Source organism: Ammospiza nelsoni, chromosome 1 (assembly GCF_027579445.1).
Source record: "Ammospiza nelsoni isolate bAmmNel1 chromosome 1, bAmmNel1.pri, whole genome shotgun sequence".
Classification (NCBI taxonomy): domain Eukaryota; kingdom Metazoa; phylum Chordata; class Aves; order Passeriformes; family Passerellidae; genus Ammospiza; species Ammospiza nelsoni.
In genome coordinates, this window is record NC_080633.1 from 44,704,273 (window position 1) to 44,728,639 (window position 24,367).

At 40.4% G+C, this 24,367-nt stretch overlaps 2 protein-coding genes across 4 annotated transcripts; both read right to left on the reverse strand.

The window, feature by feature from the left end:
- Positions 1–1,385: 1,385 nt before the first annotated feature.
- LOC132076822 (C-C chemokine receptor type 5-like) lies at positions 1,386–23,588 on the reverse strand. 3 transcript variants are annotated; one of them, XM_059478177.1, is made up of 4 exons: positions 8,838–8,965; positions 8,352–8,451; positions 7,724–7,783; positions 1,386–4,733 (listed from the first exon to the last, which is right to left on the reverse strand). In XM_059478177.1, exons 3-4 carry the CDS (start codon positions 7,758–7,760, stop codon positions 3,652–3,654), a joined length of 1,119 nt encoding a protein of 372 aa, XP_059334160.1. In that variant the 5' UTR covers positions 7,761–7,783; positions 8,352–8,451; positions 8,838–8,965; the 3' UTR covers positions 1,386–3,651. The 3 variants fall into 3 exon arrangements, with proteins under 3 accessions (XP_059334160.1, XP_059334169.1, XP_059334179.1); XM_059478186.1 differs by lacking the exons at positions 7,724–7,783; positions 8,352–8,451; positions 8,838–8,965 and adding exons at positions 17,965–18,117; positions 23,549–23,588; XM_059478196.1 differs by lacking the exons at positions 7,724–7,783; positions 8,838–8,965 and having other exon boundaries at positions 8,352–8,518.
- On the reverse strand, positions 14,416–23,619 carry LOC132076837 (C-C chemokine receptor type 5-like). The gene is made up of 3 exons (XM_059478208.1): positions 23,549–23,619; positions 17,965–18,117; positions 14,416–17,331 (listed from the first exon to the last, which is right to left on the reverse strand). Exon 3 carries the CDS (start codon positions 17,318–17,320, stop codon positions 16,250–16,252), a length of 1,071 nt encoding a protein of 356 aa, XP_059334191.1. The 5' UTR covers positions 17,321–17,331; positions 17,965–18,117; positions 23,549–23,619; the 3' UTR covers positions 14,416–16,249.
- Between the last annotated feature and the right edge of the window lie 748 nt (positions 23,620–24,367).

Genomic DNA, 24,367 nt, shown 5'->3' on the forward strand with positions numbered 1-24,367 from the left:
TGAGTCCCTCTCTGGCTTCCCTGCAGGCCCCCTTCAGTTACTTTGTATTGGGTTTGCAGGGCCTGGGTTTTGGTAGCTGGGGTGGCTTCTCTGAGCAGCTTCCAGAAGCTTCCTCTATGTCCGGCAGAGCCAACCCCTGGCAGATCCAAAGGTGGATTGGGCCAATTAGAAATGGCAGTAATGCCTCTGTGGTAATATATTTTAGAAGAAAGAAATCCAAAAAGTTGTGGTGCAGTGGTAATTGTGGCCAGAGAAGAGCAGAGTGAGTTGAGTTTTTCATCAACCATCACCCCAAGTCCTTCTCCACTGGGCTGCTCTCAATCGCTGCTGCACCCTACCTGGAGCTATGTCTGGCATTGCCGTGACCCAGGTGTTGGACCTTGCACCTCACTTCCATTCCTGTAGATTGTAGCTTCCAAGCTGTGGGCAAAAACATCAAATGCTCTCCTTCCAGAGCAGGGTCTGGAAGCCTGAACCACACTCTTGGCATCTGCCTGCATCATGACAGGGTAACCCTGCCTATGTACCCAATGCACCTCCCTTCCATTCCTAGTCACCACAGTGGCTTGCTGCTGTTTGCATAATACTGATAATGCCTGTAGAGGAGGGAGTCATTGGATTGGGAGATTTTCTTAGGAAAAGAGATCACAGCATCAATTAGGTCGGAAAAGACCTCTGAGATCACCAAGTCCATCCCATGACCCAACACCACCCTGCCAACCGGACTATGGCACCGCACCGAGAGCCACATCCAGTCTCTCCTTAAACACCTCCAGGGACAGTGGTACCTCCCATTGGAAAGTCCATTCCAATACCTAATCACCCTTTGTGTGAAGAAGTTCATCCTAAAAACTGTTTTGAATGAGAAAAGCACAAAAAGCCTGCCTGAAGTAGTGCATGTTTGTTGGCATCAAAATTTACAAGGAGACCACGTGGTGGCACTGTAGTATTAAGAACTGAAGGGAAGCGTGTGTACAAGTCCGCTGTAATTGTTAGATTTTAGCTAGATGACCTAATAACTTAGGTCACTAAATACACTGGAATTCTTATATACGCTTATTTTTTTTTTAAACACTAATATAAATCATCTGGGATCAGTGTGAATTGCCTGAGATACAGCTTTTCCCATTGGTAAATGTAAACAAAATCAAATGTAATGACAACCCAAATAGCATATTTATTATTAGATTATTAGTGACAAGCAGTTAAGAGCACTGGAGTTATCTTGCTGGTTATTTGATTATGCTGGTTCTTAGCCCATTTGTAAATCCCCAATTTTTTTCCCATCTGTTCTTTCAGTGTTGTGAAGAGGAATTTATTTTCCTTTTTCATTCTTCCAGGCTATTCTAAAAAATTAGGGATGGAGGTGAGAAAGGATCAAGAAGTCTAACAAAAAAGTTAGCCAACTTTAATGGATGGTATAATACAAAGTATTATAACAGTTATTGGCAGAGTCCTTAACTGAGTGCACCAGCAGTGCAACCAAATACTGTGTTTTCAATTGTCTCCTTGAATGTGGATCACAGTTCATTGCAGTCGCTGAAATATGACTTGTTTTCATGTGCTGAAGTGTGATGCCTCTCCAGTGAAGTGATGGGAACTCTTGATAAGCTGCCGAAATGCTGGGCCACCAACCTCAGTTCCTCTTTCCTCTGAAGCTGCTTGTTGCTTAGAAAGATCCCTGATTAGAGGTCCATGCTGTAGAAGGATAGGGCAGTTTTGACATGACTCTCAGAAAGCTTGTCAGTGTCCCCACACGTTTGATTGTTGTGCTTTGCTCCCAAAAGGCTGACAAAGAGGCATTACTGTGTATGGCATCAAAGCCCTCCAGAGAAAGTGGTTTCCTAAAGGTGTTTTTCAGACCAAGAGAAAGTTCTTGTCAAGACAGAATAAAATATAAATTTTTTTTCATAAATGTATTCTGTAAGTAAAAAAAAAAAACTAACAAGCCTGACTAGAAGGTGTGTATTTCTCATTATGCTGTATTTCCAGAAAGTAATTGATGCACAGGGCCTTAAAGAAGAGTATGCAGCTGAAAATCTTGTAAATGAGATCAGAAGGTGTGATATACTTCTGTTACACCTCTCATGTGGATGTAGTTCCAAAGTGGTGCTTAATATGACAAAATAAATAACACAAAACAAGTGGTTTGATAAGATTTCCCTATTTTACTTCCTGCTTTCACAAACACTTTCCACTGTAAAATTTCTTTGAGACTTCTTGAAACATTTGCTTCTTTGAAAATATTATTTTAAAGGCTGGCTAGAGAAGTTGGGAAACAGAAATTGCCCTCCTGGACAGGAACAGCAAACAAAATATTCACTTTTTTTTTCCTGCCTCCAAAGTTGTTCAATACCATATGTCTTAGGGGAAATATAAGAACTGTTAGAAGGAGAAATTGGCCCAAATTAATTAATATTGTGATTATAGTATGGTCTTAAGCAGCTGAGTAGCCAAATATTAATTTCATGTTTTCTAAGTGCTTTACAGGTTCTGAGTTTTATGGAGAATCAGTCATATTTAACCACCAGTCTTACTAATTATGGAAATTTTTTGCTCTCTGTAAAACTCTCAAATGGCAAAAAAAAAAAAAAAAAACATTATCACAGCCCCCCAAATGTTACCAGCTTCTAAAACAAAAGAGAAATGGTCCATGCCCTTTGCCCTTGGCTCTGTAGAACAGGGAATATTTTTACTTATTCAGATGTTTTGTAAACTTAAATGTTTATAACTTATCTCTAAAAACATCTGTGTCAATCCAATTCAGAAATCATTTTCACATGTGTTTCACCACTGTTGTGGTGATAGCCATTATGCCTGCATTCATTTTTTTAAAAAGTTTTTCTCTTATGGAGGCTACAAAAAAGGTGAGCAAAATCACTGCACTAAAAATTAAAACACTCTTGACTCACTCTCCACTCTTGATCCAACCTGGTTAAAGCTCCATATGAAATATATTTTTTAAAATACTGTCACCACACTGATTTTCTGATCAGCTATAGGACATTAGTTTTTTAATGATAGCTCAATTATATTATCTTTTTAGCATGAGTAGCATATAAAAGAACAGATGAGTAAAAGAGACCCTTCAGAAGTATCAAACCTGAAAGTCACTTAGGTATTAGCCCCTAGCAGTTAGAACCATTATGAGAAAGATCTAAGTGGTTAGGACTCAACCATACACAAAGGAAAATATACCATGAAATATCAGAGTCCATTCTAAGTGTATAAAATTTTCTGTTCTATGCTGTATGATGGACCTTAGTAATTTAGCATTATTTACAGAGATAGACAACCAGACTAGTAAAAAATATGACTGGAACTGAGTTTAAATGAGTGAGGTATCTTGTGTGATGCACAAAGTCAAGAGATGTTTCCAAAAAACTAGTGTAACTTTATAACCTCTAGTTCCCTTCAGAAAATCTGTTAGCCTGCTAGCTCAGGCCCCCAGTCAGGTAATTTGCTGCATCTTTTTCATATATTTACAAATACTCAAGTCTGTGAGCAAATGCAAACTTTGGTAAATGTGTATTCTGTGATTTTTTTTTTTTTTTCAGCTGCCTTAGAGACAATATCCAGGAGAGATTCAGCAGGCTTTCTACATAGAATTGATCTCAAGAGAGTCAATCCCATTTTTTCACTAGACACAGCTCATAATGCAGCAGAGACTTCTTGTTCTCCAGTAGATTGTGTGTAGGTGGAGCTTGCTCGTTCAGCTGTGTCAGCATAGAAAACAGGACAGTATTTAGACAAGTGGACTGCAATCTGCTTTCGGAAAAAGCTGCGAAGATATTTTCTAAATTTTTCTCCAGCAAAGGCATAGATTACAGGGTTGATACAACAATGGATCATTGAGATTGTTTCTGTCACTTGGATTGCCTTGTGCAGTTGACCATTTCCTTCACAAGTAGAGATGGAAAATACACCCTGAAAATCACGCAAGAGAATGCAGATGTTGTATGGTGCCCAGAAAAAAAAGTAGATAATCATGATAATGAAAATAAGCCTGACTGCTTTATGTTTCTTCTCATTCCTACATTGCAGTAATGTCTTTATAATTCGTGTGTAGCTGCAGATCATGATTAACATCGGAATAAAAAGTCCCAGAATGTTCATTTTTAAGGTGAGGAATTGCTTCCATGTATTTCTGTGCTCTGATGGATAATGAGCACTGCAAGTATAGCCTGAACTTTCCTCCTGAGTTTTGTGAAATACTACCCCAGGGACAGAAATAAGAATGGCAACAGCCCAAGTGATGACACTTGTGAGGATGCCGTAGGTAACTGTCCTGGCCTTCAAAGCAAACACCGCGTGCACTATGGCCAGGTACCTGTCCAGGGTCAGCAGGATTATGAAGAAGATGCCACTGTAGAAGCCAAGGAGGTAGACACCTGACAGAATTCGACAGAGCGCCTCCCCAAAAATCCAGTCGTGAACTGCGTAATAAGCCCAAAAGGGGAGAGAAAACACAAACAGCAGATCAGAAATTGCCAAGTTGAGCAGGTAGATGTCAGTCATACTCTTCAGCCTCTTGTATTTGACCAGGATAAGGACAACAAGCAGGTTGCCTGTCAGGCCAAATATCACCACTAAAGAATAAAGAGGTGGCAAAAATTTTGCTGCAAAGTGCTTTTCATCAGTTGCCGGGCAAGGTGTGGAATCACTGTAGTCAAATTCTGTTGTGAGTGGCCAGTCGGTGTAGTCTGTGGTTTCATTTCCCATGGTGTATTGGTCTGAAAAGGAGAAAAAAAAAAAAGACATAAACTAGAGGAATTAGAGGAATCTCCAGTGAGAATGAAACATGCTGAGGTTCACATTTGAAATGATTTCTGCTGATGAGCATGCAAGCATTACGATGTCAAGAGAATGAAATTGCAGAGCTCCCAGGAAACTCATCCATACAGCTGTGCAGTCACACTGCTTCATGTTGGAAGTGTGCAGTGTGTCATTTCCCATGTGTGCATTGTCGTGTGCCTTTTTCCTTCTCAGTAGAGACTGCCAGCTGCCTAGCTAAGCCAGAAACAGAGGAATGGTGGATTGAATCTGAGCCATGGCTATTCTTGATTTAGGCACTCTGTGAGGGACTGGCCTTCCCTTGCTAGGAGTAAGGGCCTGGGAAGTGAGCATGCAGCAGAGCTGTGAAAGCTGTCAGGCAAATTCTGCTACACACTGGGAGCAGAGAAAGGCTGTGATTGTGATGTCAGCCCCTCCAGTCACCAAAGCCTCCCCTTTTCCCAAGACTCTGGTAGGACTGTGAGCCAGATGCAGAAGCATAGATTTGTTTAACTTGATCTCTGAAAAGCTCAGGACTACTGTCTTCTCACAGACTCCAGAAGAACACAGAAGAATTCCTGTGTGTCCCATGAGAAGCTGGGCAGAGGATTTTGTGAAGTGTCAGAGGACCAAAAGTGCTCCCTGGTCACTTGGTGAGGAAATGCAATCAATGCCTTTGGTAGCCACTCAGAAAGAGCTACTTGCTGTCTGTTTAAAGGGCTGCTCTGTCTTCCTGTGCATCATGACTGCTTTTATCAGACACTTCATGACAGACAGGTGGCTGCTCATGGCATGATGTTAGTTTTGAAATCAGCCTGTTCCTGGAAATGTCATGCCTGTTCTTAGACAAAGGCAACAGTGTCCAGTGCAGAAGAGTTCAGGCAGTGCATCTGGTCCAGCTTGCTGTGTAATCCCTGAACACTCATGTCATGCACCTGTGTTCTCTCCTTTTCTGAATGCACTTTTTTCAGTGGTGTGCTCTGCCCTGTGTAATTGCAGACATCTTCTGCAGAGACCACACTCTCAAAACCACCACTATTTCATTCAGTCTGCACTTGAGCTCTGCAAGTTTAAATGTCACTGAAGAAACTCAGCCCATGTCTGGAGTGACTGAGACGCAGGCCCCTGCTCTGCTTTTTGGTACAAGCTCATACTGGTCCATTCTGACTTAGAGCTTGTTAAATCCCCAAAGCATCTCTTTGTGCCTGTAGATAAAACCACTCAGGAGAATAAACTATTTACTGCTGTAAAAACAAATTGCTGAAAATGCCAGTGTCCTTAATCAGTGTCCAAGTGGTTGACTTAGCTAAACCTAAGCTGAGGTCTTGGAGAAGGGGCTATTTTCTAGGTCTCTGACCTTAAAAATGAGGTTCTGCTGCCAGCTCCTGAGGGAGATTCTTATGCTGCACAATGCAGATATGCCTCTGCTCCAAAAGAGGAAGTTTTGTTGGAGCAAAATCTGCACCTTGTGCAAAAAGAAATGCTGCTTTTGCAAAAGGTTGTTATGCTCTTTCCCCTAGTTTTTGAGTCTGGCTACCAGCTCTGCTCCTAAGAATAATAAGAACAACAACATCTATGTTCAGACATTACTTTGGTATGTTGAGTATGGTGTAAAGTTTTCTTTTGGAGAATGAGGAGTAAGAGAATATCAGCAAATTGTAATTGTTTGGGTCTCAGCTTTGCTCAGATACAATTTCTTGATGACAAAATAAGTGCTGTCAACCTCTTCAAAGACCGTCTTTTAGGAAACTCGGGCAATCTCTATGAAACAGTTTTTTTCCATAGTCATACTATGTAGCTATTACAATGCAGCAGTTATGGTTTTGTTGGTAAAGGAAGTGGCTGTGGCTCTGTCTGTTGTCAGTAAATATCTTGATTTCAAAGTAGCTAAGGGTTTATATTTCTTAAGAACTTTCAGCAACACTTTTTTTTAAAAGTGTGTTTGGTTTAAAACATTAAATTCTTTACTTCAAAACATTATGAGACTTGGGCATTACCCAAGTAAATATTCAAGATTTCCTTCAGCTGGACTTTCTAGATCCATGTGGCATGCCCTGACAGTACATCCCTGCACAGAGCTGAGTATCCTCATTTACAATGTCAGCCATGCTGTATATTGGGATTATGGGATGAGTGCCAGACCTAGCACTCCCTGTCTTGTTCATTTTGCACCTGTGGGATGGTCATGCATAAATATGAGTATGAAAAACAACTAAGTCATAAACCCAGAGTGGGATTTTATGAGTAGGTGATTGATAGGATTCATAGCAAAATGCTGCCTTGATATTACTGTGATAATTCTTTTTGTGACAGACCTTTCTTCCCATTAACTGCTATCTCAATGCCTTCTCTCTTTTCCCTCTGCCTTCCTGGAATGACTACCACATCTTCCCTGCATCTTGTCTCCTTCCTTACAACCCTTTTTGCATGCTTAAGCTATGGCTTCCCCTTTGAGCAGTTGCTTCTGATAACAAAGCCCCATTCCTTCAGCCCTTTGCTTCACAAGTCTCTCTGCAAAAATTTACTACTCTGAATTGAGTATAGTATCAAGCACATGGTGACAATGGAGACTAAAAATACTAATTTGGAATCCAGAAAAAATAACTATAAGCAGGTTTGTGCTTTAGCCTATAATCTTGATGTTTTAGGAGACACTGTTGGCTACTGGTTGGAACATTTCATTGGGTTAATCAGTGTACTAACTAGAGTAGGTTGTTCACCTAACTGGTGGGATCTGGGCTTATGTTTCCTGATCATTAAAAAAACCCTGAAAGGTAGTCAACAAAGATCTCTGAAGAAAAGATATTAAAAAAAAAAAAAACCTTCAATATAATTTTGAGTACAGTTTAGATAAATGCAATATTTCCAGAAACCTGCAATCTGCTATACAAATTCTGTTTCTCTGCTTGAGAAGAGTAGCAGTCGTGCATATTTTAAAAGAAAGGCTTACCATAGAAAAGATGAGTAAACTCGTGTCCCTGTTTCATGCTGAGTTTCAGGTCACAGCTTTCTGTGTTTTAAAAGGCAAAGATTTTATTAAAGTGACTTTCAGTTCATTTGCATAGTCCCATAAAATGGTAATAATTTTAAAGCTGTGGCAAATGGAGGTAAAGTGCTAAGTGTAAAGTCCTGCATGTAAACAGGATCCAATGAATCAGTGTCTAAAACACAACACTAGTTTTTCTGTAGTTATCCTATGAGAAGCATAAGTACTCTTAAATAACTCAACATTCAAACTGTTTTGTTTTGAAGTAACAGTTTTAAAATCAATATTTCTATCATTGCACATAATTTTCAGAGACAAAATCAGGGAGGCATACTCCATTATGTTTCTTACTCAGATCAATCGCTAGAGATTTATTTCTTTCCCTACCTGGATGCTCTGCTCAAGTCTTCTAGTGATTTTGTCCTTTAAAAATAGTGTATTCAATTTAACATATATTATGCATTTTGCCAGCGTGCTTTTTAAAGATGAGTACACTGGCAGGATTCCACTAGTATGTTTCACTTCAGACATCATACTACCTATGTAGCTACTAAATGTAAAAAAAAAGATAAAAGAGGCAAAGATGACTTACCATGTATCTTGTGGTGCAGGTGATGTCTTGTATTATTACAACATGAGTAATGCTAAAATTACTTGTCCGTCACAAAAAAGAAGGTCAAAAACACGTCTTCCTGTGTGAAGAAGGATGTATCAGTTTGAAAACTTCAAGCAAAAATATCTATTCTCATGTAAAAAAAATGAAGGAGCAGTTCTCTGGTTCTCTTTTTTCTAAAAATGGGTCATCAGATGTTACTTGTCTAACTCTTGAGGCGTGCAGATATGTTGAAATTCTAGAGGATCCTCCTAGGAGTTGAAGTTTCACAACCCAGCACTATAGTTTTAGAAAAAGGGTTTATAGTATTATTTTATCTTTTAGCTAACCTGTTTGAATCAAGAACAATTTACATGCGGTTCAGCCCTTTACATTTTTAAGTCGTTACGTTTCTTTTATGTTTTTTCTGTCCTTTAAGAAAATGTGAAACCTTTGAATAAAGTTTATGCGTCTATTCAGAATTACCTGCACTTTCTGTTGTCTTGCTCTGAGTTGCAGTCCTTATATTTCAGAATAGTTGATCAATCCTATTTTTCTTTCACCTTGTCTTCTGGACTATGTTTTTTATTTTAATCCCTCTCATAAGCCTATAACTTAGTCTGTGTAGTGAACTAAAAGCTAAAGTCTGATCTAAGAACTAAGAACTAAAGTCTGATCTTTTAAATCATCACTGTTACTTATGTTTTGGAATTAAACTTTAGAAAAGCCTGATAAAATCTGATCTCTTATCAATTTCCTTCCTCGAAGCTGAGTCCTCTGACTTTTAAACTGAAACTGCACTGTGAGCAGATTTCTAGATCCTTCCTGGACATCAAAGAAATTACAAAGGATGTAGGAAAAATACAGAAAGCAAGAAAGGGAATGGTGCCTGACCAAATGTCAGAGAACCCTTTAGAGAGAACCCCTGAGAAGATACCTGGTGAAGTACCACTCCCTGCCTCACATTGACATCTCTTGGTAGGGTTCTGGAGGATCTCATCCCATCAGTGAAGGCTATAGAGGGATGCCTTTTCTGCATTGACTCTTGGTATCCTTAAAAGATTTTAAAACAAAAGCACAATGGTATCTTTATTTGGATGCTGCCATTCCTTAATGGAAGCCAAGGGAATCACAACTTCTGAGTTACCCCTCAGATCTGTGGGGAGACAGTAAAGAGTGAAAAGCTCACTCTCTTTTCCCTTGTCAACCCTTCTTTGCATGAGGACTAATCTTTATTCCATAGTACAAATCAATTTTTCTCTTCCTTTCCTAATCAGCTGTTCCAATGAGCTCTTTAAAGGCTGGAGTCTCAGGATAAAAATTAAAGCCCCCTGAAGGGTATTCTAAGGGTATGTTCACCCCACCATGGTTGATGGACTGACTATATTAGACCGCCTACACAGTCAGTGGAAATAGCTGCTTCTAATACTGTTTCCACTACACCTAAATAAAGTTCCAATTACTGCCTAACTTTCCTGGATAAAAAATTCTGCTTTCATACTGAATGCTTATAATTCTGAAACAAGGTATTGTGTCAAATTACTTTTTCAATATATAATTTCTAAACAATCTACATACTAAAATTAATACATATTTTAAGTATCTCTTCATGAAGATTGCATTGATTCCTGTATGTTACTTAACTACTGGAGACTCTAAACCCTTTCATAATTTCACATCACAGGAGCAGAGGAAACAGTCTTAAACTTGTTGCTGGACTTGCCTGTTTTTTATCAAGCTTTTTAATTCTAAAATATGCTCCTGCAAAACTTGTCTACAGCATTTTGACTAACAATAACAAGATCAACTACCACTACTGCTTTAAAATAAGACCTGTGGTAGGCTGGTCTTCAGAAAAAAGTCCCTTGTTCCCATGGATTCATTGGCTTTATTAATGTGTTTGATTTTGTTGATTATTGGTTTCAGCTCGCATAGCTCAGTCTGGTCAGCAAGCACAGTGTGGCACGTTATTTACTGATGAAGAGTATTGCACACCAACAGGGGGCCTCTGCCACTCACGGTTGTTAACAGCTGAATAAGGGGAATGCACTTGGTCTGCTCACCAGCTGCCTCTTACAGCTGGATGAGAAAATCTCCAGAGTGTGAACTGCTGTGGCACTTGGCTGCCCTAGTCCTGGGTTGTGTGGCTTTACTGCCAGCACCTGCAGGATATCTACAATTAGCTCTACCCCAGCTGCAGATAAGCAGAGCTGCTGGGAGGCCAGATTTGGTCGAGGCTGTGGGCAAGCCCAATCCCCTTGTGCAGTTTGTGGGGCATTGGGTGATGTGCTGTTCATCAGTGCTGTTAGGACAAGATCTTTCCTGCAGGAATTGGTCTCCCACCCAGTCTGAAACTTCAACGCACTAATCTGGGACTGATCATCTTAATGCTCTCTCACTTTCTCTTCTCTGCATCTGTCAGTCTCTCCTATCCAATGTTTGATTGTATGATTCATTTTTACAGCACTCAGCCCACCACACTGAAGCGTCAGTATGTGAGTGATATGGCACTCCCAGAGGAGATGCTGTAGTTCATGTGAGACTTACACTGGTACCAGGCTGGCTACTAGGGCTGCCAAAACCTCACATACCACTGTGATACACAAGTGTCATCGAGTATAATGATGGGTACAGAGACTTGAAAATTCAACTTACAGTTTCCATTCAAGTTATTGCAAACTTGCAGCACCTGAAGAAGAAAGGCTGGGGGGAAGAAGGAATCCTGGGGCAGAATGACAAATGCCTTTCTTAGGTATACACAGTGTGATAGAGCACAGCAGTCTTATTAAAAGTCTATTGCTACAGCAAAGATTAATCCTTTTCATCTGGAGAAGAGGTCAAATGAAGACAACAGAACATGAACTAGATGAATCTTGTTACTTGTTCTATTTACAACATCTGTGTCCAAACTAAGTTAGTATTGGCATGTATTTTCTTTCATCAGTGGCAAATGTCTTTGTCTTGAAGAGGCTAAATAAAAACATCCAGTTCAAACTACTTTATTGCTTAGGCTATTTTTTTTCTTATCAGCCTTCTCTTTCAGGCTTTCAAGTTCTGGTGACTCATCATTTGAGCCACCATCACAGTCACACCCAATCTTAACATCTGTGAAATGTATTCATTTGAGGAGAACAGGGGGAAAGCACGATGTACCACACCCTAAGATTTCTATCGTAGAGACTAGTGAAAAAAACACAAAACACTTCACAAATAGGTGTAAAAGAAGATAAGTAACAAAACCAAACTCTGGAAGACACGAGCATTTCTAAAGCTGATGAACATTTCTACACATTGCTCTTTATTGTCAATAACATCAAAGGCTGGGGGCTCTTTCACCTATTATTTTTATGCTCTTTCTTTCTTCATTGTAAATCTGTCACATATGTCATTATACATCCTATCTCTTATTGCAGCACATCCTATCTCTTATTGTCATTATATGATTTTTGTTTTGGCTTTCTCCAAGCTGCTCTTACTGAACAATGTTTCCTTATGCAGCAAGGAAGAGAACGTTGCTTCCTTCTACTATTTTTATCCATGTTTGTGGTGCATGCTCTACCAATTTGTAGGCAAAGGGTTGTCATTATACATTAGATTTTACTTTTGGGCCAAAATTATGCATTTCACAAAATTTAATCTCCCAGAATCTAATTTTTACACAGGCCTTCAATTCACACACTTTGGGGTTTTTTTCAGGTACATTAATAGTACATAAATTCTAGGTCTAGAGTTTGGTGTTTTGGGGCTATCTTGTCCCTGCATGGGGTATGCTCCTCCTGTGTACTTGTAAATCCTGGACCTTTTATCAAGGAGGCTGGGAAAATCACACACCAAATTTCTTTCCAGTGAAAACTAGGTCACACAAAGGGTGAACAGAGTCTGTTTGATGAGAAAGTATGTGCCAGTAAGGCAATAAAGTAGCTTGAGAGAGTTAAAAATTCACTGTAGTGCAGAATAAATTAAAGAACTTAGGAAAAGTGAAGGAGAAACCAAACATGCAGGAACCAAAATCTAAAACCTGAGAAGTAAGAACAGGAGAACACTATAAGTTAAGCTACAAATAAAATGAAACTTTTGATAAAGCCAAAGAAGTTTGCTTAGTCATTAACAGAGTTAAATACCTGCCTATGACTATGATTGCCTCTTACTCACAAAACCCGCTTCTTCAAAGGGCATGCAGGGTGAAGGAAGTGTGCACTCCCTTAAATGGAGATCAGAGAATGCAAAGCCAAGGACTTCAGCTTTAGGTTGGTACATATGTGGGAAATGTCAATCTTTTATTGTTCAAAGTGTATAAAAATGATCACCTGGCATTTTGGAGGTGTGCTAGCTTTGCAGATTTGTGACCTAGCACCCATCTCTGCCCAGATATAAAAGAAAAAAAATATCTCAACTGCATGTGTGAATCGGCTTCTTGCATATCAGGTGAAAGAATCCATGCTCAGGACAATGCCAGCCCCTAGAAACCAGAAAGTACTTTCAAGAATCAAAGGTTAGATATAGTCCGTAATTGTCCATACCTTATGTTAGTGTCCCTGCAAGCTATGTCCAGATGGCTCTTTTGCTTCCATCTATTTGGTTTGCATTCCATTCAAAAAGTCTGGTATCAGGATAGGTTGTGTTGTATGGGTAGCATCCTACTGGCACAATCCTGTAGACAGTTCTGGAGAGCTGAGCATCACTTGGAGGTTTGTGCAGTTTTGCATATTGGCAAAACTGTGTTTCTAAAAATGCTGCCCTCCTCTCTGAGTGCTGGGGTCCCACCTTCCCAGCATCAGTCATTCCAGACTTCAAACATTCAAACCAACATTGCTCTTGCTGTCACCAGACGTACAAAACATCTTGGCAGTGACACATACTACAACATCCTTTTTAAAAATCCTTCTATTCAATTTTTTCAATAAAGTACAGCTCCTAGTAGGGAAGCGTCACCAAAATATGGGTACAAAGCATATTGCACCCTTTTGTTCTGGCCTGGTTGCTATAGATATTCTAAATACACCAGAATTTTCCCTCTGTTATCTTAATTTTTTTTATTACTTTATTAAGGAGTGTTGCTTCTGAGGCCCCAGTGACCACACTAAACACTTCCTAGTGAAGGGCAGTAGGCATCAGCAGTTGAAAACAGCAGCAAAATTAAATTTCAAAATGAGCAGTATCTGACTGCTGTGCTGTTTAACCTGGTCAGTGTCATGTTATTCTCCTGGCACTTTCCTTGTTTCTAATTAACTGCAACAAGATACCATGTAAATTTGTTCTTATATTCTTTTATTTATTTATCCCTCCTGTAATTTTCAGTGGAAGGACAGATGTTTATTTTGGAGCTTCATAACTGTAAGTTGCAAAGCTGCAATGAAGAATCAAGGATTATCTTGCTTGGGCACATAACAACAGGATAATGTTTTAGTTTATTTGTGCTCCTACAGCACAAAATAGAAGATTGAAATCAGATTAAAAAAAAGAAGGAGTGGGGAGTGGTTATAGAATTTTGCTTATCCTGTGGTGGATAGATAAGAACAGTGTGCAGGGGAGAGAAGGAGATGTGGATCATAGGCTAAACGAAAGGAATGGGCACAATGAAGCAGGGAGAATGGCAGGGTGAAGCAGAAGCACATTTCGATACTGAACTTTGAGGGCTTAATTTCCTTACACATAAAACTTGGGACAAGAGGCACACTGCTTATCTGGGATCAGTCTATATGGTGCAAGGAGATCTATAATTTGATGCAGAGAATCTATGGAGAATTCTGGTTTTATCCCAATGTTAATTTAGTGACATCTTTTATTGCCACTCTTTCTCTGTTTATAACACACACAAACCTCTTTCTCCAAATCTCACTAATTTAAAATCTGTGGCCCCAGACTTTTTCCAAAGCTATTGTATGTTCCTCTTCTGAAGTTTGATGATGGATAAAAGCCGGGCCAGCTGCAAAATCTTCTCGACTTCTGTGTTTCCTTGGTTTGCAGTGTGGTATTGCAAGTGCCCATTTGTCTTTTTCTCATCTCCACTCTGAGATCAGAGCCAACGTCCTTTTGCTTACAGAAGAGAACAAGTATACACAGATTTCCAGACACTGATTTTATTAATTACACTGCATTAACATGAAAACAGGAAGAAATTTAATTCCAACAAGAGAAGGATTTACAGTTAAACACAGCAGTAGAAATATCACTGTTACAGTCGGATTTGTATTGCACTGAACTAATTTATGCTTTAAAATGAAAAAGGTGCTTTCACATTGTTTCAGTAAAGAAAGCAGGAAAGAAAGAAAAATTACTATTTTTACACCAGAAAGTTTACTGTGAGGATAGTTTGGTCTTTGTGTAGTCTATCTGTGGCTATTAACCCCACAAGCATACAATAGCTGATGGGATAAAAGCTAACAAATAGAAGCAGTGCCCAGGCATTTTAAGGCAATAGCAAGAAGAGTATTTGCACCACCTAGATAAAGGCATGTGATAGCCAAATTAAGAGGCTGACATTTTCAGGTTCCTTCCACAGTTGGACAGTTAATCTTCCCCTGAGACTAAATCCCATGACTGCTTCTGGCTCAGGGACTTCCTATTCTCTACTGACCACTGAGGGACCTTGAAGAGATTTGCTGTTGATTCAGGCATCTACATCACATGCCTGACCTTAAGTAGCATGGAATTCCCTCTGGTGTCCTTGCTGGAGGTTAGTTGAACCTGCCCCTCCAGAATTCCATGAGGAAGTCCTTGCACGCCTGAGCTGTGCCCTTCCAAAGAAAAGGGAAAAAAACCAGAAGGCCAGCTCACTTGCGTAAGGAGTGCTCACCTGCACTTCTTTACAGTTTGAAGTAGGAAATTGTGTACTATGCTCCTTCTTCCTCTTCTTTGCTAACTCCATGTCCATAGAATTCCTTTCTTTTACAGGGAAACTCTCAATGGTGGAATAAATATATGGCCATTGTACACCAGAAGGCCAAGGGTCTGGAGTGTTCAATCAGCATGCAGGTCTCATTGAGGCACCAGTTGGCAAGAGGCACTCTTCTCCTGGGAAGGCAGGAAGATATGCCTTGTCTGGAAGTGGCTGATTTTGCAGTTCCAAGGCCACTGTCTTCCTAGAAGTGTATCCCAAAAGTCAAAGTTGCTGTGCATGTGAAGAGCATGTTTTTCCCATGCAGGAGCCTAACCTGAGCACCAGTGTCACGTGTTGCTGTGTCAACTCTTCTTCTGCACATGATTTACCTGTCCAGAACTAGGGAGGCCTGCTCTCAGTACTGTGCTCACATCCTTCAGACGGTCCTGATATTTTGCTCATACAGAAACTTGCATTTCACATACCAAGGTAATTTTCATTCAGGTCTTGCAGATCTTTGCTGAAGGGGCCTTATTGGTTTAGTTTAGTTTTGTTTTATTTTTTTCTTGGAGGGATATGACTTGTCAGAAGCAAGCTCACACTTTTTAGGAGTGCATGATTGTCTTGTTGTATAGTCAGTAAACTTGATGTGTGCAGTTACTTGAAGAATTGCACCCACAAAAATCACAATGTTGCTGATTAAAACCACTCTTTGGAAAAAAGCAACTGAATGATTATATGGCAGACATAAAATTAAAAAGCAAAAACCAAAATGCTATAACTTAGTAATAGCTCTTAAAGGATTATGTTTAAAAATGACCGCACTATTGGCAGAACAAAAAAATTCTTGAGTTAAATGGTCCCAGTAGGATCTTGTGATCTTATTACCCCTTAGACTTGTCAATATTGTAGTCCCCTCTCAATAAACCTCAGTGGATAGATTTTTGTAAAAAAGCACCATCATATTTGTCTGGGCCCTATTTAAATCTTGATGTGACCCAGGATGCCTTAAGGATGTGCCACTCCTTAAGGCAAAGCAAGTGATGCAAAATTTATTAACTAATGTCCTGATGTATTTTTACAGTCCAGTAGAGATGTCGTGCTCCGCAGTGGATTGTGTGAATGTGGAACTGGCTCTTTCCAACTTTTCACGATACAGACTTGGACATTTTTTGCAGAGGTGAGGTGCAACTTGCTTTCGGAAAAAGATATAAAGATATGCCCTAAATTTTTCTCCAACAAATACATAGATCACAGGATTAATGCAACAGTGGATCATTGAGATTGTTTCTGTAACTTGAATTGCTTTCTCCAGCTGACTTTGAAGTTCACAAGTTGGGATGAAAAGTGGATTTTGAAATGCATGCAAAAAAGAAGAAATATGGAATGGTGTCCAGAAGATGAAGTAAAAAACCATGATTACAAAAATAAGTCTGACTGCCTTCTGTTTTTTCTCATTCTTGGATCTCAACAATGTTTTTAGAATTTGTGAGTAACTGAAAATCATAATGAGCATTGGAACAATAAGTCCCAGGATGTTCATCTTTAGAATAAAAGAGTACTTCCAATTTATTATGGAATCACTTGGATAATGAGCACTGCATGTATAGCCTATACTTTCCTTTTGAGTTTTCTGAAATAGTACCCCAGGGACAGAAGCCAAAACAGCAACAGCCCAGGTGACAACACTGGTGAGGATGCCGTAGGTAACTGTCCTGGCCTTCAAAGCAAACACCGCGTGCACTATGGCCAGGTACCTGTCCAGGGTCAGCAGGATTATGAAGAAGATGCCACTGTAGAAGCCAAGGAGGTAGACACCTGACAGAATTCGACAGAGCGCCTCCCCAAAAATCCAGTCGTGAACTGCGTAATAAGCCCAAAAGGGGAGAGAAAACACAAACAGCAGATCAGAAATTGCCAAGTTGAGCAGGTAGATGTCAGTCATACTCTTCAGCCTCTTGTATTTGACCAGGATAAGGACAACAAGCAGGTTGCCTGTCAGGCCAAATATCACCACTAAAGAATAAAGAGGTGGCAAAAATTTTGCTGCAAAGTGCTTTTCCTCAGTTCCCATGCATGGTGCTGAATCGCCATAGTCTATTTCTGTTGTCACTGACCAGTCGGTGTAGTCTGTGGTTTCATTTCCCATGGCGTATTGGTCTGGAAAGGAATAAAAGACCATTAAACTAGAAGAATCTCCAAGTTTAGCAGTGAAGAGAATGAAACATGGTGATCTTCTCATTTGAAATGATTTCTGCTGATGAGTGCACAAGCATTATGATGTCAAGGTGTGAAAGAGAATGAAATTGCAGAGCTCCCAGGAAACCCATCTATACATCTGGGGAATCACACTGTTGCATGTTGGAAGTGTGTCATTTCCCATGTGTACACTGTCATGTGCATTTTTCCTCCTCAGTAAAGCCTGTCAGTTGCCTGACCCAGAGGGAGAGGATGGATGAATTTATGAGTTGTGGGTAGTTTGGGGCTCTTGTGCTCATCAGCGGCTTTCCAGAGGAGTGTAGAAAGCCAGGAAGGCAAGGAGAGCACTGTGCCTGGCCTGCAGAGCATCGTCCTGTTTCTCATTGGGATCTGGCTACCTGCTCATCATGCTGGTCCATCCTGTAGCCCTTACCCATGGAGGACCAGGCATTGCTCAGGTGTAAATGGTGCCTGCAAAGGCACTGTGAAATGGGTGAAAAACAGCTGACTTCAAGCACTTCCTCAGGTTGCTTCAAGTGACATTTTGGGAGCCTTAATGCCTGTGGGAAGTAGGACAGTATTAAACATACCTACCTGAGCTATTGTGGGTGTTGAAGAGTGGAAAGTTGGCAGGGTTGATCTGGGTTAAAATGACAAACACTGGGTCTTTTACAGAGCCTAGGGCAGGTGTAGGCAGTGGAAGTGTGCTGGTTTCAGGTACCTCTGGAATGAAATTGGTTCATGGTCCTGTGGAGAGAACAGACAAAGACCTTAGCAAACAACGCAAAAGAGTTTCCATTGGAATGGCCTCTAATACCTGTTTCTGGTGTGGCATCTTCCTTTTGCTGAAAGGCCTCTCCACTGCTGTTTGGGGATGTAAGGAGTTTTGATTCCTTGTTTCAGTAGTTGTTTACAGCCTTATTCAGGAGCTGCAAAGTTCAGATTGGTAGAGTGTCTTGGAGGGGGCACAAAGGCAAAAGGCAGCGATATGGCTGTGGCTAAGAGTGTGCACTACAGTTGTTCTTGTTCATGTGATGTTGTTCTTCACCCTTTGTCAGTCAGTGTTTCCAGTAAGACAACAATGAGGAAGTGTAAGGGTTGTGCAAACCCTCTGTCCCTTCTGTTTTGATTTTGGGATGGTTGGAGGGACTGGACTTCCCCTATAAGAACAGATCTGGGTGTCAGCCCCTACAGCTGCCAAAGCCTCCCCTTTTCCCAAGACTCTGGTAGGACTGTGAGCCAGATGCAGAAGCATAGATTTGTTTAACTTGATCTCTGAAAAGCTCAAGACTACTGTTTTCTCACAGACCCCAGAGAACACAGAAGAATTCCTGTGTGTCCCATGAGAGAGGATTTTGTGAAGTGTCAGAGGGACGAAAACTGCTCTCTGCTCACTTAGTTAGGAAATGCAACCAATGCCTTTGGTAGCCACTCAGAGAGAGCTACTTGCTGTCTTTTTAAAGGGCTGCTCTGTCTTCCTGTGCATCATGACTGCTTTTATCAGACACTTCATGACAGACAGGTACCTCTAAGATCATTGAGTCCAGCCATTAACTTAACACTGTTAAGTCCACCAGTGAATCATGTCCCTAAGTGTCACATCTACACAGCTTTTAAATATCTCCAAGGATGGTGACTCAACCACTTCTCCAGGCAACCTGTTCCAGAGCTTGATATCCCTTTCAGTGAAGAATTTTTTCCTAATATTTGATCTAAACCTGCCTTGGTGCACTTAGCCTTGTAGAATCTTTGTATCTGTATAAAAAGAAAGTAACTTTTATTTTCTTCAAAGTTTGGAATTTATTTTGAGTAGTAACACCAGCAGGAAATAATTGTGGGAGCAACAAAACTGAAGTTTGACTCCCTACAGATTTGTCTTCTTTGCTATCCAAGCCTTGTGTCCTGTGAAGGGTTGAGCCCAGCCAGCAACTAAGGCCCCATCTGGTCAACCCACTCACTTCCACACAGCAGGATCAGAAGTGCTGAAGAAAAGAAACTTGCAGGTTGAGAAAAAGCTGAATATAGAATTCACAGAATCACAGAATCACAGAAATTCTAGGTTGGAAGAGACCTTTAAGATCATCGAGTCCAACTCATATTCTAACACCTCAACTAGATCATGGCACCAAGTGCCACATCCAGTCTTTTTTTAAACTCTTCAAGGGATGGTGACTCTACCACCTCCCTGGGTAGATGATTCCAGTATTTGACCACTCTTTCTGTAAAATACTTCCTCCTTAATTCTAGCCTGTATCTCCCTTGGCGCAGCTTGAGACTGTGTCCTCTTGTTCTATCTGTTGTTGCCCGGAGAAAGAGACCGACCCCCAGCTCACCACAGCCACCCTTCAGGAAGTTGAAGAGAGTGATGAGGTCACCCCTGAGTCTCCTTTTCTCCAGGCTGAACAACCCCAGCTCCCTCAGTCGTTTGCAATAGGTAATAAATACAAAGAGGAGTGCTTGCCATGTTCAACAAGCAGGCAGATGCAGTCCTTGAGCAATGGAAAAAACTTCCCTCTGCTCCTAGTTTTATTTCTGAGTGTGATGTTGTATGGCACAGAATATCCTTTTGGTCACTTTGGGTCACCTGTCTCAACTGTGCTCACAAACCTAAAAGACATCACCATAAGGGCTGCTGGGAAGAAAAGTAAGTCCATCCCAGTCAGACCAAGCTCACCTTCCCATCATCACATTTCAGCTTCTTGCCCTGTACAATTGACACTGACCCTGGCTAGAAAGACAGACTGTGCTGAGGTTGTTTTATTCACTGGATCTGACCTGGTAGGAAATCTCACCGTATTTGTATGGTCCTCCTTTTCAAAACAAGTAAAAGCTATTACAAATATTTTCTGAGATGCTTTTTAAAAAATGCTTCTCTTTTGCACACAAGCAGTGTTAATCACAAAGAACTCTAGAAAACTGACTTGGATAAAAACTCTATTACTGGTTGCACTTGATTTTAATTTTTTCATTTATCTCTAACCATATTTCCCATTTTCATTTTTGTGCAGAGAGAAGCATCTTCTGCAGAAGTTGTAGCCCTTGACATGATGTCTGGTTTTGGCTCCTAGATTATCTAGATGTCTTCAGAAATAAGTGTGTTACAGCAAAGAGATCTCCAGGTTTATCTCTGCTCTTCTGCTGTTCAAACATAATTGGAGCAATTCTGATTTGAGAACTTGTATTTACTTATTTTATCTCCTTTTTTTTTCTGTCCAAAACTACACATGAATATTCAGAAAGTCCTAATTATTTGAATTTTCTGTACTGCATGTGCCCATCAGTGCCCCCTGTTCTGACCACAACCCCACTGTTTCTGCATGAAGAGAGTAATTTTGTTTGCTAACAGAAATTCTGAATGATTTTTGCAAAAGTAGGCAACATGCCAAGGTTAAGGTAGACATATAAGAGGAGAACTTACTAATTTATCATGTGTTTAACCATGTAAGAGTATCTAAACACATGAACAGTCCCATAAGAGGCTACAGCTGTTTCCCCTTGGAGGACTGGTTGTGTTCTGAGTTGCCAAAGAATCTGGATACAGAGAGGTTTAGCCAAGCATTGGGCCAAATACCAGGACCCTGTAAAAAAAATTCATGCAAAGAACATTGAGTTACATCTTAGATGGGATAAAATTTGGTTCGCTGAATACTTGTAAATTTGTGAGCCCAAATAAATGTAATTTCATTTCTCTAAGTTTTAACAAAGCTGCACTTATGGCAACATCAGAGATTCTTGTAATGAAGGTGCAGCCCTGAAGTCTTTCCAGATTTCTGTATTTTGGCTGCTTTGGGAGGAGCCTCATTAGCTCTTGAGCATTAGCTGCTATCTACAGTGTCACTTTAGCTAGAAGATGTCTAGGTGCTGGCAGGACTATCAGACATGATGTTGTCATGTCATTCAAGCAAAGCAGCTCCTGAGTTGCTGCAGTGACTTATTCAGGGATGACATTTGTCACAGCCCAGTGAGTCTGCTGTGGTCTAGAGGGGATTTGGACAAAGCTTCCCCTCAGAAACCAGAACTCGTAGTAACTACAAGTTACAAGAGCATCTGTGCATGAATGGAGCTCCTTGTCTCAAAACCGAATGACCTTCCCAAAATTCCCTTCACCTTTTTTCAATTTAAGAAAAGATTTCTCTTTAGAAATGTATGAGCAGGTAACACAGTGCTACTGCCCTCACCCTCACTCTCCCTCTTTCACAAATGCCAGCATTTGGCACACAGAAAAAGAAATTGCTTAATGACTTGTAGTCAGCTTAAAAGTATGTGTCAGCAGCATCTAGGGCATTTTTGAAGAGAGAGAAGTGCAACATAACACTGAGTAATACTGAAACTTAAATAACAAAAAATAATACCACATATTCTGGTAGCAGGCTCTGCAAGAGGGTACCCAGTGTTTCCTGCCCTACCTCTTTAACTTTGCCTTTGACTTTCTAGGAGGAGCAAAAGTGCAGAGAAATCTATGCACAAACACCTGCACTTGCTTGGAGAGCAAGCATAAAAGTAAGAACTTTTCCTGAGTTACCAGGAAAGATGAATGAAAAGATGGAAATGTAAACTAAATATTCTGTGTAAGACTCTAAACTGATAGTTTCCCTCAAAAACAACTTTTCATGTGGTAGTGACCACAGGATTTCTTTCTAGGATTTGACTGGGTAAAGAGCCCCTTCCAAAATTAAACTTTGCCTGGGAAACCTCTTCCTCTTTTCTAACAGCTGAGCATTAGAAGCATTCAGAATTACTTGCCTCCTAATTGATGGGTTTTTTCTACCCTGCAAAACTTTGAAAGTAAAATATATTCTGGGCTGAAAAGAGCAGGCTTAATTCTCTGTGAGCCCTCAGGATCTGATTGTTTACATTCTCCAACAAAAACAGAAAGACAGTCTGGCAAAAATTCTGAGCTTTTCTGCAGTTAAATAGTCAGTCTCAGGCCTCAAGACAAAAGAAGGAGGATGTGTTCTTACCTAAACAAATGTGCAGTAAAAGAATATCATAAGCACTGAAAATTAGCATTCTGAGAAAGAGAAATTTGAGACATAGATTAAATATCTTCCTCCAAATCATGAGTAAATGAGTATATAAGCTCTTCTCTTGGGTAAGCTAACTTCTGTGCTAGTATGTCTGTTAGGGTTTTTTTTGCTCTGATGTGGTTTGGGGGTTTTTCAGTATCTGATAAAACATTGAATTTGGAGTAGTTCAGGCAGCAGTTGTAGTCACAACCATTCTGAGGATGAACTCAAGTACAAAATGGAAAGCTAATAGCTTGGAGTGGAGGTTGCCAGCATATGCCATAGGATCATGTGATGTCCTGTTATTGCTCCAAGGGTCTCTACACTGAAAGATTCAAGCCCCCTGCTCTGTTGCTGCCAGCTGTTCCAGGCAAATGACAGTGCAATTCTTCCAAGAATTTAAAAAAAAAAGAAAAAGAATTTGTAAGCTGTTGTAGTTTTTTTTTTGCTCATATACAAGCAGAGGAGCTCACCTTTTCTTGTGTGTGAGTAGAAAAATTCCAGGGTAGTACTGACGATTTTTATTAATGTAAAACCTCATTAACAAAAATTGCCATCTGGGTATAAAACTGATACCTTGTTGAGATGTAGCTGAGGTATGGAGTAAAAACTTTCTACTGTGGTGACTCAGAGACATCACATTAAAAAGAGGACCCAGTCATAATATCCCATTAAAAAAATTATAATGAAATAACACTTTTAACAGATTAAATATTTGAATAATACAGAGAAACCATGTGATAGGATGGGATAGGGATGGAGAACACCTGCCAACTGCATCTGACAGAGCAAGATGTGATTTAGATATGGAGCATTTCAGTTAAATATGAAGGATTTAATCTCTGACCAATTTTTATCCTTAGCAGAATGCAACTTCAAGCTATCAGTCTCCTGGAACTGCTTCAAAACCAAGATCCAATACGTTTCTGGTACAAAAACAGATTATCATTTTCTACATCAATTGTCCAGTTGAATTCTCTGCTTTCACATTTAGCTTTATCCCAAGCTCTAAGCTAGTTACAAGACCCAATTTTTCCCAAATATATTATCTCTGCTTCAATGTCAGCTCTACTGCCACTGTCATTAGGCACAGTGACTCCCCACCCAGAGAATTAATCTTAAACATACATACATTTAGATGGAAAGATAAGGGAAAAAAATCATCTACTCACTGTTCCATCAAGCTGGTCTAACTGTGGGTGCTTCTTCTTTGTGAACGAACATTTATCTGAAAATAGGAAATAGCACTTCCTGTGACATATTGCAAAAGGGGGGCAAGTTTCTTCTCCCCTGAAAAAGCTTGGTTTCCAGGATGAGGTCAAAACTGGTGGATGAAGACTTTATGGGTGCCAGCTTATTCTGCTCCGGCTGGAACTACTCCATCTCTACAGGGTTAAGACTGGCTGGTTCAATAAAATCCCATTCTCAGGTCAATAAGTATTTCTACCTGCTCTGGAAACTTCTAATCTCAATTTACTCTCTTCCAGGTTGAATCCATTGCACTTCATGCTGTCACCCCATGCCCTTGTAAAAGGTTCTTCTCCTTTCTTGGAGGCTCCCTTCAGACACTGGAAGTCCACAATTAAATCACCCTGAAGTCTTCTCTTTTTCAGGCTGAACAAACCAAATTTCCTCAGACTTTTCTCACAGGAAAAGTCCTCCATACTTCTAGTTGTCTTGGTGGTCTCCTCTGGACTTGCTCCAACAGTTTGATACCCTTCCCATGCTGGGGACCCCAGACCGGGACATAGCACTCCAGGTGGGGTCTCAGCAGAGCAGAGCAGAGGGACAGAATCCCTTCCCTTGCCCTGCTGGCCACGCTGCTCTGGATGCAGCCCAGGATGCATTTGGCTTTCTGGGCAGTTGGGCTGGGTCATGTCCAGCTTCTTATCCATGAGCTCCCCAGGGATTCTCCCCAGGGCTGTTCCCTATTAGTTCAACCCCAAGCCTGTGCTGATACTGGGGATTGCCCTAACCCTGGTGCAGGACCT